The following is a 16,323-nucleotide window of genomic DNA, read 5'->3' on the forward strand; positions in this document are numbered from 1 at the left end:
CGCCTCATCTTGCTGTCTTCTTCTGGCGTAATGGCGGGCAAACAGGCTGTGACCTGCCTGGGTGGTTATCCATGCAGAATATATTATGGGGTTATTACTGTAGCAGCTGTTTACTGTACGCATTAAACCTGCATTTTTTGGCCACTGTGGAAACAAGATTATCACTTTTTAAAGGTACAGTGAAGGTACAGTTAAAGTGCCTTTAGTTTCTGTGGTGTATTTTCAGATCAGTCAGACCCCTTGGTTACTTTATCATCTTGGACAGGCTGTTAAAGGAGCAGACAAGACATTAAAACATTGGACTCTGCCTCAAGTTTGGTTCTCACTGAAAAAGTGCGTTAGCTGTCAGCCCTGAGAAAGACTGAGCCTGAAACTTCAAGCCACCATAGTTCTCGAGTTTGTATGCTCATGGCCGTCATGATGTGAATGACTGTGATTTTGAGCGACTCACCAGTGCCTCATCTGCCTCCTTCTCTCCCTGCTCCAGCTGGCTGTTTTCCTGCTTTTCAGTCTCATTGATGTCTGATTGGCTGCTCTCCTCAGTTTGACCTTTCACCTCCGGCTCTGATTGGTCCCTATAATCAGGCTGCTGCATGCATGCATGGGCAAGTTAATGAAGAAAAAAAAAACCCAAATAAACAAAAAAGAGAGAGGGAGGGACGGGGAGGAGGAGAAGTTGTGGAACAAAAACATAAAGGGGGAGGGAGTGATAGAAATGAAAGGAAAGCAAGACAAACAAACACAACAATAAGAATAAAAAACAATACAACCAAAATGGCGTCCATCCATATGAGAACATTGAGAAAAATGAGAAACGAAAATAAAACAGAAATAGTTGAGTGTGGATCTCACAAGACGAAGAAAAGGATGTAGAGGAAAAAGAGCTTGGTCAGAGAGGAGAAGGAGAGAGTGGAGAAAAGAAAGAAAAGTAGGATGGAAGGTAGTATGAACGGCTGAGGAGAGGAAAAGGAAATGGAAGAAGACAGGAAAGGGAGAGATGGGGGAGAAAAAGCATTGGGAGACAGAGGAGGAAAGGGAGAGGGAAAGGGGGGAGACAAGAAGAATGGGAGGGCAAGAGAAGGAGTAAGGCGGTTAGGATGAAAGGTCAGAGCGAAGGGGCGAAGGAGCAACGAGGTGAAGGAGAGGAGGAGGAAACGAGTGCAGGTGAGGAGGTAAAGCAAAGACAAAGAAGGAGAAGGAGGAGTGGCAAGAGGGGAAGGAAAAGGATGTGAGGTGAGCAAATCAGAGGAAGGTGTGGAGGTGGTTAAGGAGATGAGAAAGAAGAGGAGGTGTGAGGAGCGGGAGAAAGGAGGTTTAAAAGGAGGGGAAAGGGGAGATGAAAGTGAAGTGCAGAAACCGACGGTTATGGTGCCCGTGCAGAGAGGAGGAGGGAAGGAGGAAGGGACGAAGGGAAGGAGAGGGAGAAAGGAAAAGGGAGGAGAGATCGGAGGGGTATTGGGACTCAGAATTGGCCTCTAATGGAGTCTAAACATTCTAATGTATTCTCTTAAAACTTTGTATAATTTCATCACCTCCTCAAACCACTCAATTTAGATTAGATTGGAATAGGAAAAATGTTTTTTAAGAATCAGATTTCTCTGGTTTAAAGGCAGAACACCAAAATAGAAAAATATCCATCTTTTTTTAAAAACATGTTCCTGACAGTCAAAGGTGAGGGAAAAATGTTCCACTAAGTGTACTCTAAAAAACGAAGCCAATCATGACGTCTTAAATGTGCTTATATAACTTTGGGGATCTTCTACTGAATTTCATGAGGACCATTACATAGCTGAAATAACAGCAGATGCTCAGACTTAATCATAAATCACTGAAACTCAAATGTAACCCAAGAATTTCCCAGTGGAGCATTTCAAACTGAAAATGTCATTTATGAAGTATGATTGGAAATTTATTTAGACTGAGCTCACTGTCTCATCTGCTGCTTTAAGAAATCTGTGTGGACAACTCTTTTGGTCAGAATCCCAGCTGGGTTTCTGCATCATTTTTTTTCTTTGAAAACAAATGATGGGTTTTAATGACTGAAATATTCAAACCAAAACAGAGTCAAATTATATTTTGAGACCATGTTCATATTTTTTTCATTTCCTAGTCAGCTAGAGGTACGATGCAACAGAATCCACCTCTCTAAATCTTAATAGTGGCCTTACGATACAATCTTCCTACGACCCAGTTACACCATAAATGTGAGTACATTTATGGTTACAAATGTAATGTTCAGTGAAAATAAGTATGAGCAATATTGCTCAGCAACACCAGATGTTAAGCCAGACTGTACGTTGAATTGGTTTCACGATATGCTGATGAATATATATATATAAATATATGAATAAATGGTGCTTTATGTACTTTTAATAACCTCACTATGTCCATGCAACAAACAGGCTCCATTTGAGGCCTAAAGCAGCATTTTAATACCAGGTTAGGTGGCAATTTCACAGCATGCTGAGGACATGGGTGGCATCACGTGGAGAGGTTTACACTGGCAGCTCAAATCTGAATTCATCTAAAACAGCAGAGGCAGTTTTTCTCCACCGTTTTATATTTAAAGGGCAATTTGTACGTTCCCAACGGTGGAAGCCTGTCAGATCAGATTTGAGCATATTGTGTAAATCCATTTTCCACAGTGAGGAGAAACCAAAGCAGCATGTTTAGATGGGATTGGGAGTGTTATTCAGCCAAAGTAATGGTTGAGGCACTGGACCAAACACAAAACTGACCAACAGAAAAACAAACTAGTGACAAAAGAAAATAAAAACCGAACTGAAGTGAAGGCTTAAAAAAAAAAAAGACAGAGTGGAAAGGAGGAATGTGCTTCTTGTCTTTTACCTTCTCCTCTGCGGTGTTCAGTCCATCCTGGTCATCTCCGGAGCAGGGGAGGGAGGCGCAGGGTGAGGCCAAAGGAGACGCTCCTTCCACCTGAGGGTCCCTGCTACCTGATGGGGGTTTCCCCAGGGTGTCCACCCGCTCCACAAAGGCCTGTAGTTGAGTGTGTAGGGCCTGGAGCCTGCTGGTCAGAGCACCAACCAGAGGCCGGTCCGCCAGGTCAGACAGCTCTGAAATCTGTGGAGCAAAGAAATAACAGAATTTATCACACAGTCAGTCATTACTGGCTGTGCGAGGGAACGGCTCGGGCTGATAAATGGCACGTTGTGGAGCTGATACTGCAGGTGGCTGAACAATCAGTGCAAGAGAAAATGCCAAAGCCAAAAATAAAACATTTGTCACTGCGGCTGTTTTCTGCTCCTGAGAAGGAACCAAAGAACCAAAGAAATAAAAAGATCCATTATCGTCTTTTAAATGTAATCAAATTCATAGTGATTTAGTGGAAATAAACAAAGCCATATAAGAGGAAGTAACATGGACAGTAACAGTTTATTCTGGTGACCAACATGCTGCACTTGAAAAGCTTTATTTATCTTATTTAACTTACTTATTGTCTCTGCACGGATTTCACAGTGAATGTTCAGGGTTCGACTCTTTGAAAATGAAAAGGTTTTTATTTTATGTGAGTGTTGTGGGAGAAAAACACACCAACCAGAGGACATGTACCTGGCTGTGAGGTTTCTCCAGGTCACACGGCTCTGCTGCCTCGTTGCTGCAGACCTTGTGATAGATGGATGGGGAGGAGGAGAGGCAGTTAGACTCGGGGGAGGTCAGGAGCTGTATCGCCGTGGAAACCAAGCGAGCCTGGTCCCTCATGGCCAGCAAGGCATCATGGTCCTTCTGCCCCAGGCACCCAGGGAGTGAAGTTGGTGCGTCAGCGTTGTCCTCGATCTTAATTTTCCGTTCTTTGATTTCCAGGGCATCGTTCTCGCCCCCTACTGGCTCTTTGCGATGGGGCGGGCTGATGGGTAAACAGAGAGTCCAGGTTTAGAGCTTAAAAGCTGGGACTGAAAGTTCAATCTTGACCTGTGCTCAAAACTTTTAACATCTATATTTCAATGATACCATGGTAAACTGAGCGTCACTGAGAGTCTCAGTCTTATTATTAGAGTGGGATAAGATGACAGCTGGCTTTTTAAGAAATGCTTGCACTTGAGTTTCCCCAAATCTTTAAAAGCTTGGCAGGACAACAGGCTGGCTATATGAGATATGAAAGGGTTCATTGTCCCCTGTCCAATTAAAAAATAAACAAGTGTTAAATATGTCTTAAAGTGGGCCTGTGATGAAATATAAAATATTTTGCACGACAGAATCTGGGGATGCAAAAATATACTTTACTGTACTGTGTCTTAACGACATGCATCATTGCCTTTGCCATGACCGAGCCTGTGTGGTATTCGTTTAGTTATCTAAGAAAAGAAGAATTCCCAGCAGAAACCTTACAGAAGAACCCAAAGTTCAACCAAAAATGTTGTTTGGGAACTTGAAAATTTGGAACTACGATATTACCTGGTGGGGAGGCACTCAGCTGAGTCTCCAGCCTCGGCGTCAGTCTCCAGAGCCAGTCGTAGTGAAGAAGAGGAGGAGGAGGAGGAGGGAGCATGGTAGGAGGCCAAATCACATCGCTGCAGGTTGGACAGAAGCACTCGGTTCTCATACTGCAGCTTCTTCACCTTCCCGCTCAGCTCTCCGATCTGAAGCCTTGCCAGTCTGATCTCCTCCTCCTGGGCGGGGGCGTCTGTGCTGATAAGCACCGCCCCTTCTTGTATGGAGTGCACCGGGCTGTCATTGAGCAGCCCATCCGTCAGAGATGTTAGCGAATTGGACGACAGCGTGGACGCTGGCGGTGGGAGTTCAGACTTATAGCGGTTAATCTCATTCATCAGGAGTTTGTTCTGCTCCTCCATCTCGATCAGAGACCTCCTCAGTAGCTCCGCCTCCTCCTCCACAAACTGGAGATGTCTCTGGAGCTCCATGACGTTTTCAGATGAAGCCCCTCCCCCAAGTACCATGGCGCCTCCTCCTAGGCCAAGACCCGCCCCCAGACCACCACCAACACCACTAAGTTCTTGAGGTCCATCTAGGGGAAAAGACACAATAGCTACGTTTACATGGAGCCTAATATGACAATTATGAGAAGTATAAAACAAATTGTCAAAACTTGTACCATGTAAACAATTTAACTTGATTACTTTTCTTAGTCCTGAGTGCTGAGAAGATGACTTTAAAACCTACCCTGTGGTCCCTTCATGTCGTCCATCTCGGCTCGGAGCCCTCTGTTCTCCACCTCCAGCTCCACGATGCGTCGACTCAACAGGTTGGCCTCCTCCTCCACCAGCTTCAGGTGGACCCTGATCTCTGCCTCGCGGGTGTGGGGGGAGTCAGCAACCTGGGGTCAAACAGAAAAAGACATAAGGAGGGGTGGCGGGACTGATTTAAGTGCTTCTACACCCTTTGTCCCAATTTTTTCATCCATGGTCGGACCAGTCAAACTGTCAGGTCAATAACACTGTCAGCAGTAATAGTCCTGGATATCTGAATGCTCATCATTGACAAAAGAGACTGGAAATTCAAGGCTGTAACAACTGACAATAATGTAGGAATGACTGCATTCTGTTTGTTGAAACTGTTTAGTTTTCAGCATTGGTTACTGAAATGGCTCCAAAGTGGGTTTGATTAAATGGGTTTATGGGGAGTTTGGGCTGTTTCGAAAACAATACAGTTAAACCTCTGTAGAGTTTGCCCAGGCATTACTAGCTAGGAGGGGAATATGTGCTGTTTGGGTTTTATATGGGGATTCTTTATAAACCATGACCACCGTAACAGCCTAATGGCACCACTTTACAGCTCTCAGGCAAATATTTAGAGCTACAGAGCTGAGTGCTGAGAAAAGATGGAACCTTAGGGTTTCTATTTTCTTTAAGGTGCCTTCAGAAAACACTTCTGTGGACTGTATCACAGCTTTTATCCTGCATTGTGATATTTCTGATTCTCCACACAATGATCTCTACATGGCCTGTTTCCTGCCCTTGTTCACCGACAACTGTGCTAATTTGCTCATTAATCACTTTCTGACAATGACAAAGAATTGGATTTTTTTTTTGCTGCTGTATAAAACAGCTATAAAGTAAATATCTCTGCCTTTACGTCCTCCCTCATCCTCACCTCCTCCACGGTGAGCGAGGCGTTGACGTCTCCGTACAGCGACCTGTACTTGGCCAGCTCCTCCTTCATGGCCTCGCTGTCCTTCACCAGCTTGGTCAGCTTCTTGCACATCAGGGCTGATTCCTCTTTGGCAAAGTGGAGCTGACACTTCAGGTCTGAACTGTCCTCCTGCAGTGACGGGACAGAAAGATTAGAGAACACTGAGGTGACATTAATACAAAAGCTGCTGTATCACAGAGAGGCTGACATGCACAAAGATCTGTTATCATGAAAAGTGCAGTTTCTTTTTTAGGCCTGTAAGTAGATTAATGGAGTCTGTTAATTGACAGCGACTTTATTTAATAAAAATAGTCGTTTGGTGCTGTTGTAGCCTGGACTGGTGAAGCAAAGCTTAAGGTAAACAGAGACAAGGATCATGCTGATGACATGTGTTACATTGACTGCAGATTCAGTAAGATGGAGATTAACATGTTTCTCTATGAAGGATGCAAACTCTAACACTAAGACAACCAGGAATATATGATAAAATTAATTTTATTGTGTCTGCTATACCTGATTAGAAATCAAAAATAAATTCAACTCTTTCTAGATAGGCAATATTGATAATGAATAGATAGATATTTTTTTTAAATCCTGAAGTGTCATTGAAGGCGAAAGGGCAAAGCAAGAATTTCATTGTATGGTGAAACTTGTCTGTACATAGACTTGTCTGTCTTTATCTGTACATATGACAATAAAACAGTTGAACTGAATTGAATTGAATTATATTGAATGATTAAACATCATTCATAAGGATAAAAAACGATAACAGAGAGACACTGAGGCACAAAGTTGTTCCGTCGGCTTGCACAGAGAAGACGTGTGAAATCTGAACCCCACATTTAAGAGACATAAAGGAAGGAGGGCACTTCAATCTGCCCCGGGCAGAGAACCTGACAGGGACGGAAACACACCCATAGAAAGTAAAAGCCGCAGACAGATGGATAAATTCATGGGAACAGAGGACACACACACACACACGCATGACACATGACAAGCTGACCAGTCAGATTACTTCATGCTCAGGGAACCTCTAAACTTGGACTCCACAGTCTTAAATCGATCCAAACTGACAACATTAGAGGTCAAAGGTGAAGCATGTGATAATTCTGGCACTGAACTGTTATCTGATGTGCAAATTTGAGTATTTTTCAATCCCTGGTGATGTTTTGACATCGTCGCTGATAATCATAGGATGCACTAAACTACAAGCCACAACCCGTCACAGTGCTGCAGCTCAACTGGGATGAATTGGCTTTTCAGTCTATTTAAACTCGCCTTGAACTTAAAAGATGATGACAAAGAGCTATTTGACTAACTTGCGGCTTTCAGCTACCAAATGGTGAGGTCAGAGTCATGCTGTGTTTGTCCCCTCATGAGGCTTTTACAAAAAAAACACAAAGGAAACAGAGAAACTCAGGCAAACACACACTCATTAGTGGTTTGCCTCATATGTCATCTAGAATCTGAAATGAATATTTACTAATACAAAACACAGAAGTGTAAGACTAAAAGTTGTTCTCAAGTGACTGAGCAAAGTACTATTACATTATGTAGAGAAGAATCAGATACTGTGGTACCTGTGATAATCAACATTATATTGTGGTCTGAAGTAACACTTATGGGATTATGGTAAATACTAAATATAGTGTAACAGTAGGACAAGTACAGACATTATATGACTTAAGGTTGCTAACATTAGCTAAGACTAGTAACTATGAGCTGCAGTGTATTATTGTTTAATTGGTAGAGACCAAAACAGAGCTAAAAAAGGCTTGGATTTTGGACTTTCACTTGTCAGGTGAACAGAAACAGGACTCCTAATAAATGCCAATGTTGCTCTCTATCTGCTGGATGTTTAGGTAGGCGACTGTTTCCTACCATGTCGGAGAAACAACTTTCTGATGTGATAATAATAATATGCTGGGGCTGTGATGTTGTTAGTTTGTTGTGGTGTTTTTCTGCCCCGATGGACAAAAACCAGTAAACTTGACACCATTAAGGCCTTTTTTAAAGACATTGTACAAAGCTCGCAACATAGTTATTTATAACTTTAACTGTAGTAGCCTAATTCAGATTTTTGTAACTAAATAACGAGGAACAATGGTTTTCATTTATGCATCTCTCTCTCATCCCAAACTCAGCTGTAACCACTGCTGACCTGGGGTGACCCTGTGCACCCATTCCTCAGAAACAGCTCTGTGGCTGTATTTGTTTTACGGCCCGTGGAGCATTTCCAACCACATTAAGCAAGGCGAGAGCCAGCGAATCTACAGCCATTTATGGTATGTGGCTTGGAGAGGAAGCCTGGGCTTGTGTAGCCCAGCAGCCGGAGAGGGATGGTGGTGAGGGAATAACCCTCCTGTGGTGATATGTTACTCCTGTACGTTTCTAATCTGCTTCTCTGTGTACTTTATTGTTCTGTAAAACCTGAGCTCATGCACATCTGACTCCTGTAGTGTCTTTTTCAGCAGCGTCTGAACTATTTTAGTGATGAGCAAAAATAAAGAAGGGAGGGAGACTTTGGAAAAGTGAAGTGAAAGAAAAAGTAGTTCACTTTTTGGGTGTGTTTAGAAGAAGAGAGGCAGAATGAAGAGGAGATCTACAAAAAAACTGGGTATGCAGAGATTACATTAGTACAAACACCTGCAGGACAAGATGGAGGGCATAAAAGACACAGAGATGATGAAGACGAGAGAGGGAATACAGGAACTGCTGATCTATCTGCTTGGACCTGCACCGCAGCTTGTTTGGACAGATAGAGTGTGATCCCCAGAGGAAATAGGTCACAGTCGACAGAGGGACACGCAGACAGCACAATCATGAGCTTTGAGGCAGGAACACACTGAAAGGATCAAAGATGCACAGTTTCCAACATGACAGTTGTGGTCAGTGGCCCCAGATAACCTCAGACAACCCAGCATTGACAATAAAAGTGATAATTAACTGTGTATGTACTTTAATTGTTTCCTATAGTGTTAATCAACATGTCAATAACATTTAGATTTTCCCGCCTGCTTCATATAAATAACTATTGGACCACAATGAAAATGTGTTTTGTCATCTTAGATTGGGACTTTATTGGTTCCGATTCTGCTCTTTGACTCCAGTTCTTGTCACGATCTTTGACTATGAAAAGAAACCAGAGCTACCTTTATTTTCAGCAGATTTAGGCTGCCATTAACCGGCATTTGTCACAAATGACCAGCAAGATCCTGCCATGAAACAAATGCAATGCTCACTGTTTTATACTTGTTTTTAATAGAACTGAACATTTCAGTGCTGTAGCTGATAATGAAACATTCATAAGGCTTCACTCTTTCTGTAAAGTGATCACATTTCACTTCATCACGACTGTATTCACTTATGTGTGGCGACATTGGTGGAGAGAATAAACTGGCCTTGCAGGGGCTGATGGGTGGAATCAAACAGGTTGTTTCTAAATGACTCCTACACTTTGCTGCTCTGTTTGACCTACTCGATGTAGAAACAAGTAAAGAGAAGAAGAAATAACAGTCTGTCACCTACAGTCCATGAAATTACGTTTCTGGAGAGATGACAGCTGCCTCGGGGCGACGCTGACACCATAAAAACCTGCACTGAAAATATGATGATATTTATTATCTATATTTCATATCTTTAGCTAACTGCATCTCTGGATATGACTAAACAGACATGGACGTCCAAACATCCCAAACAGGGATTCACAATTGGGGAATATGCAACTTCATTTGATATAATAATAAGGATATACTGAATAATGAACACAGCACTATCACTTGAAGCAGAGTTACACAAGAATCTTTGATACTGAGGAGAATCTTACATGATGTCTGTGGAGAAACTGGTTTACAGCCTTATAAACCAAATCAACGTTAAGAATCTAAACCTTTGGGCAGCAGGGACGACAAAAGAGCAAAACAATAAGTGGGACCACTGGAGATTTATTCAGTCCATCCATTACACAGAAAAACCTTTGGCATTGACTCTAATATTGATTTCAGCCAATTCATCTCCATCTCTCCCCTCATCCCTTCTTTGTTTCAGTGAAAATCTGCCTTCATCAACTTTCGGCGTCTCTCTTCTTTTCCTTCATGTGCAACTCAACACACTCAGCCACTTGTTATCCATGATTGTGTTACATTTGTGTTTTTTCACTCAGTGTGTGTGTGTGTGTGTGTGTGTGTGTGTGTGTGTGTTAGATAAATGACTCTCTTTCTCCAGGTTTGTCTAGAAGGCTTAAGTTGCTGAAACAGCACTTTGTTTATCTTATTGATTTATTGGACCATCTGTGGGAAAACATTGTGTGTGTGTGTGTGTGTGTGTGTGTGTGTGTGTGAGAGTACTACCTGTGGACCAAGCTTCTTGTCAGGTTTGTTGTTGGGTCGTGCTCCTCTTTTCTTCTGGGAGTTCTGCAACAAACACACACAGAGTCTCATTAGTAAGATGTGACATCGACTGTGACCTGTTTCAATAAGATGAAGAATGACTGAATCCAGCCTGAAACGAAACGAGGCAGTGAGGAGACGACCTGCAGTGGAAACGAAAGGTGGGATTTAATCACAATATCCACTCATGGGTCCAAGTCATTTCAACAAGTCATTTTCTAGGCCTCAAATGAAAATTTTCAGTGCAGGCATTTACAAATAAAATATATTTCTAAACCTCAAATTGACCATTACGAGGTGTTCAGAGTGTAACAAAACAAAACTGACCACCGTATGATTTAATCTTCATTCTGAAATGAGCCATAATTCGAACCACCAGCTGTTGCGCTGACATCAGACAATGACACGTTGAGGTGCCTTTTCACACCTACAGTAAACCCATCCACTTGTCAAACTGGTCATCAGTTTGTTGTGCTTTAAAATCAAGGCAAGGCTGTCATTTTTCAAGACAATGAAGGCCACACATGAGAACTGCAGGTTTTCAGGATGGATGGGAATGTTTACAGTTGAGGCATTAAAGGAATAGTTAGACACTTTGAGTATAAATCGATATAAATGTCTGTCTGTTGAATATGAAGCTCAGTCAAGTCACTGTTAAAGATTCAAAACACGGTAGAAACAACTAGCCAGGTTAGCTAAAAAAAAATCAGCCAGCCAGTAGCTCTAAAACTGACTTATTAACATGTTGTGAAGAACATGTTGTAAAGTTGTGGTTTTAACGGGCTAGAACTATTTCTTGGCTGCCCTCAGAGTAAATTTCCCAAAATGTGTAACTGTTGGTGGATGGTAACCTGATTATGTGTATTTATCCTGACTAGTGGTATATATCATATGACACAGTTCCTCTTCTTCTGCTGAGCCCCATGTCATCACTATGGTGATGTTCCCGTAGTGATTCCGATCACCACGGCGACACTGATAAGAGCGTGGGATTACCGCTGTGAGGTGGAGGTACAGGTGCAGAAAGAGAAGCAGAGAGAAAGGAAAAGTATGGAGAACAACAAAAGCACAGATGACATGAAACAAAAACTGGGTTGCATTGCTCCACACACACACACACACACACACACACACACACACACACACACACACACACACACACACACACACACACACACACACACACACACACACTCCTCTGCCGCCCAGTGCATTAGACTCACATAAATCATCATCCTTCCTCCTCTTTAGAGCCAAAACCAATCACACACACTTAGGACAGACGCTGCTGTGCAAGTAGCTCAGCTCATCTGGCTCAGTCCGTTTCCATGGAAACAGACTACTCTCTCTGCAATGAACCACTGACAACAAAAGAAAGAGATGGAGGGATGGGAGAAAGGAAAAGGTGACAGAGGAGGACAGACTGCAGAATAGTTTGGGCGTTCTTTTTATATTGTAATACTCTGAAAATAAATTTTCTGAATAATTCCTCTCATGTCCAGGTGGAGCTGCAGTGCAGCATCAGCATGAAGGGTATTTGCTTATTTGTCTGTTTTTTTTTTTCCTACAAGTCAGTCTTTCTCCCCCTTCCCACCCTCACCCCTTTTATCCCTTCATCCTCTCCCCCTTCGCCCTCCCCTCCCGCTTGCCTCTTCATCACTCGTTGGGCTATTTCCCAACCTTTAAATTTTTCATCTCCCGCTGTCCCTCAATCCCTCTCCTCTCTCCTTGCCCCCGCCCTAAATCCCTCCCTCCCTCTCCCGGTCTTCTAACCCACTTTAAGACCAGTTTATCAGGATGCAAACAGTCTATTAATGGCTCTAAACTCACTGATCGATGGGCCTGCCTGATAATGGAACCATTGATTCTAGCCAGAGGTTGAACAGATGTCGGAACTATTGGATCTCAGGCTCTCAGCAGGGCAGCGTTCAGCTGCAGTTCGGTGGCTTCGATGGAAAAACATGGAATTGAATTCATGCTAGACTCTTGAGAGGGAGCTCATGACACTAAATATCACACCTTGTTTCGCTTTGCATGAGCGACTCTAAAGCTGCCAGTAAGAGGAAAAGGTGCCTGGTTTGCAACACAAAAGTCTTTTGTTGGATGAAAATAGACTTCTGTTAAAGTGTAATTACACTCTCTTTTCCAGCCTATGGAGATAAGTGGTGTAAGAATACTGTCAAAGAGATACTTTTACATCCCAATGGAGCTTTTATACCCGTGTTTTCACCTATGTAATACTGCCTTGGAAATGTAGTATCTTTAGATACATAATAGAAATCTGTGGACAGATTTTTTGATATCCGTGCAAGGAATCTTTCCCTGACATTATCTCTTTATGTTCCTTCTGCAAAAAGGAGGATGACCTCTTTCCTGATTTATTTCATTTCTGCACTGATTCAATTAACTTTTGGACTCAACTTTACTTTATTTGGCATAGCTACAAGGTCTTGCTCCCTATTACAGAGAGTGGTCATAGTTTTGAATTCCTATTTTCTGGAAATTCATTTAAATTTGTTCTAAAGCAGCTTCGGCTACTGTCATGACTTAGTGGGCTCCCTGAATAGAACAGAGCCATTGTTAACAGCAGTACCTTTAGTGGCACCCGTGCTTTTTCTATGACAAGTCAAGATATGTGCTGTGGAAAAGGACCATTCGGCTTTTGCTTCTTTGCCTAAACTTCCCCAAACTGTCGAAGAGTTGCCTTGACTGCCAATCATCCGTCTCAAACTCCACTGACTTGCCATTACTGTGACATTACAACCAGTAAAATACCAAATAACAGCTACACTGGCAATTAGAAGTCTGAACAGCCTGAACCACAAACTGCTGAGTCAGTTTGTCAAACACTTGCCTGAACTGATATTCATCTGCCTGAAGTGCGTCTAGGTTGCATTCAGGTACCAGTTGCATCAGCAGGCAAACAGCTGCCTGGACTGTCACTTTAACCAAATTGGGGAAGCACTGCCTGAGGCTGGAAAAAAGAATATTTGGGCTAAAATTTGAAGCCAGAGCTTTAATTGGTGGACACTGTACATCTGTAATCACTGTGAGACTCTCTATATTTCATTTCCTCATATGGGTCAGTTCTGTTTCTAGGACGCTCCTTTATTGTCTCTGTAATTTTCATTTTAACTTTTCTTTTTTCTTAGAGATGTTTGTTATCTATTATGTAAAAACACCCACACACACGCACATACACCATCACCACAGCATGGCTCTCATGTTTCTGAGCCTGCAGGTCTACAGTTACTCTGCAGATAAGATAACCGGTTGGGTCCCATGTTATCTGATAACATATTTAACAGCTTCTGGCTGTGTCCTCTGCTTTTCCAGCAGAAGCAGCAAAGGTTTTGTCAGATAATATTTCACTGTATTTCACAGTAATCGCACTGTTTATTCTGTACAGGAGCAGAGCTGATGGAAGGGGAGATGGATGGGCTTGAGTAAATAGTGGAAAGGGTGACAAAGGCAGAGAGAAGTAGCAAGAGAGACAAGTAGATGAATTTTCAAAGACATAAATGCACACCAAGCCCGCCTTTGCCTGACTGAACTGGAGGACGGAGGGAAAACCGATCAGGACAGAGAGGGAGAGAAGAGGAGATGGTCAATGACAGAGAGAGAAGACAGAGAGACAGATAACAACAGAGCAAGAAAAAAAGGGAGAGAGATGTTGTCATTCCTCCGTCATGGATGAGGAAGCACAGTGGTGTGAACTCTCCTCCTTCCAATCCAATCTGATCTGCGGCTCAACCAGCCGTGACACCCGGGCTACAGAACAGGGCGGGTTCAAATACACTGGGAGAGCTGATGAAACACCCCGAGGAGAGTTAGGAAAGTCTGGAAGAGGGGAGCGAGAAATTTGGAGATGAAATGACGTCTGCAAGGCTAAAGGGAGTAAAGATGCCCTAAATAGACTGAAAACAATGCTGAAACTTAGAATGAAGACAGGACAGCAGCCATAACAGTGATTCAAAGTGACACAGAGGAATAAAAATAGTGTCTCGCCACCTTAACAGGCAGCAGAACACCGACCTGAGTGACAGACCGGAGCAAAGTACCTGAAGTTCTTACAGTGTGCTGATATGTTTCCTGAATGGGAATGATTTTAGCAGCCTTGTCAGGTTACGGCCCGTCACATGGGTTAACTGACAACAGTTGAGATTGTTTTCTGGGAATAGGAGTGAGACAGGAAGCTGCCCTGAAATCAGATTTGCTCTCAGTGCACAGACTCACCTGAACCAAGCAGGCATGAAATCCTGAGAGCTAACAGCAGGGAGGACGAAACTCCTTTATTGAAATGGATTTTTAGAGTATGTGTCCAGCTGACTCTGGTGCTGTACTTTTATTTTCACCTTTACAAGGTGAGGAAGGACCTTTCATTGTTGTATCAACTGGTCTTATTTCAATGTGTTAATTGTTCTAAGCTGACCTTCCTAACAGTATGGATACTTCAACATTTTGGGAAATACATTTATTCACTTTCCAAGAGTCTGAGGTGAGAATTGAAAGCCTCTTATGTGCGTGCATTGCGGTGATTAGCTTAGCTTAGCATAAAAACTATAAGTGGGGGGAAACAGCTAGCCTATACGCCTCTCCACAGCTCAAAACACACCTACAAACACCAATAAAGCTCACTAATTAACATTTTTCTCTCGTTCTTTTAATCTGTGCAAACACAAATATAAAAATGCAAAAATCTAAAAAAAACAAACAACTGTCATATTTAGATTTCTGTCTGTGTACAAATGAAATGAGTCACCTTTGACCCTTAAAAGCGTTGGTAGGCATGTGTTGCTTAACCTGACACAAGAACGGTGTCAATTTTGCTTTGCAGCGTCTGGTAGGTGAGTTCGATACACCACAGATTCAGACTACAGATTCACTAAGAGAAACCTACATTTCGGAATGAAAATAGCATCCAAAGTTACTTATCATATGATATTTATAACTCTCTGAGCAAAGTAGTTGCAGTACTTTGGCACAAAACACACTGCAAATGTAAAATTTCAGTCACAATGTTTTGAATTTTATTATCAAAACTATGGGAATCTTTTAGGTGCAGAAAAACTACAGCAAATATTTTGCTGTAGGGGCAGAAATGAGATCAGAATATGCTGGAATACTGAGTGAAAGTGTGTTTGTGTGCGAGAGTGTGGGTTTCTGGAAAGAAAAAGTAATTTATCTGGAGTGCATGTAGTAATACACAAACACAAACACACACACACACACACACACACACACATAAACTTCTGCAGCCGAGGGGCCAGTCTCAGCCTGAAAGGACAGGACACTCTCGTCTCTACATCATCATCACCACACACACTGGAACAAAGAGTCTACACAAAGCAATACACAATAGGTTGCATAACCAGTGTGTGTGTGTGTGTGTGTGTGTGTGTGTGTGTGTGTTATTGTATTTATATGATAAGGGTGTATGGAGGAAAAGAGAAAGAAAAGAGTGACAAGGTGAAATTTTTCTGCTCAATTCCTGATATTAAGTGAAAACAATCCAATAACATTCACAGAACAATATAAATGGATTATTTTTATTGTTGCAGGCAGATTCTAACATCATATTTATTCTTAATCATACTTGATAACAGCTTTTTTGGTAAATTCCTAGCATGCAAATGCAGCATTACGCGCCTCTCTCCAGTTATGTGCTGCAGAGGAAAGCAGCTCAGGGACAACAGAGCAGAGCAGATAAGACGAAAGCAACACCAGCGCTTGACAAATCCCCAGTCTGCTCGGCTCATTACTACACACTCACGCTGCTTCCACATTCTGCCGTGTCTCTCACACTTTAACACACATTTTGTGAAAA

The 16,323-nt window shown here is 42.4% G+C and overlaps 1 protein-coding gene across 1 annotated transcript in view; it reads right to left on the reverse strand.

Moving 5' to 3' along the window:
* The window catches only part of mtcl2 (microtubule crosslinking factor 2), an 87,240-nt gene that overhangs the window by 18,479 nt on the left and 52,438 nt on the right, over positions 1–16,323 (reverse strand). The window contains exons 5-11 of the mRNA XM_070839614.1: positions 10,458–10,520; positions 6,070–6,237; positions 5,140–5,293; positions 4,414–4,984; positions 3,571–3,865; positions 2,848–3,081; positions 452–589 (exon numbers count right to left, since the gene is read on the reverse strand). Of these exons, the coding sequence (XP_070695715.1) occupies positions 452–589; positions 2,848–3,081; positions 3,571–3,865; positions 4,414–4,984; positions 5,140–5,293; positions 6,070–6,237; positions 10,458–10,520 (1,623 nt within the window). The remainder of the gene's footprint in view (positions 1–451; positions 590–2,847; positions 3,082–3,570; positions 3,866–4,413; positions 4,985–5,139; positions 5,294–6,069; positions 6,238–10,457; positions 10,521–16,323) is intronic.

Source organism: Pempheris klunzingeri, chromosome 11 (genome assembly GCF_042242105.1).
Source record: "Pempheris klunzingeri isolate RE-2024b chromosome 11, fPemKlu1.hap1, whole genome shotgun sequence".
NCBI classification, from domain to species: Eukaryota; Metazoa; Chordata; class Actinopteri; order Acropomatiformes; family Pempheridae; genus Pempheris; species Pempheris klunzingeri.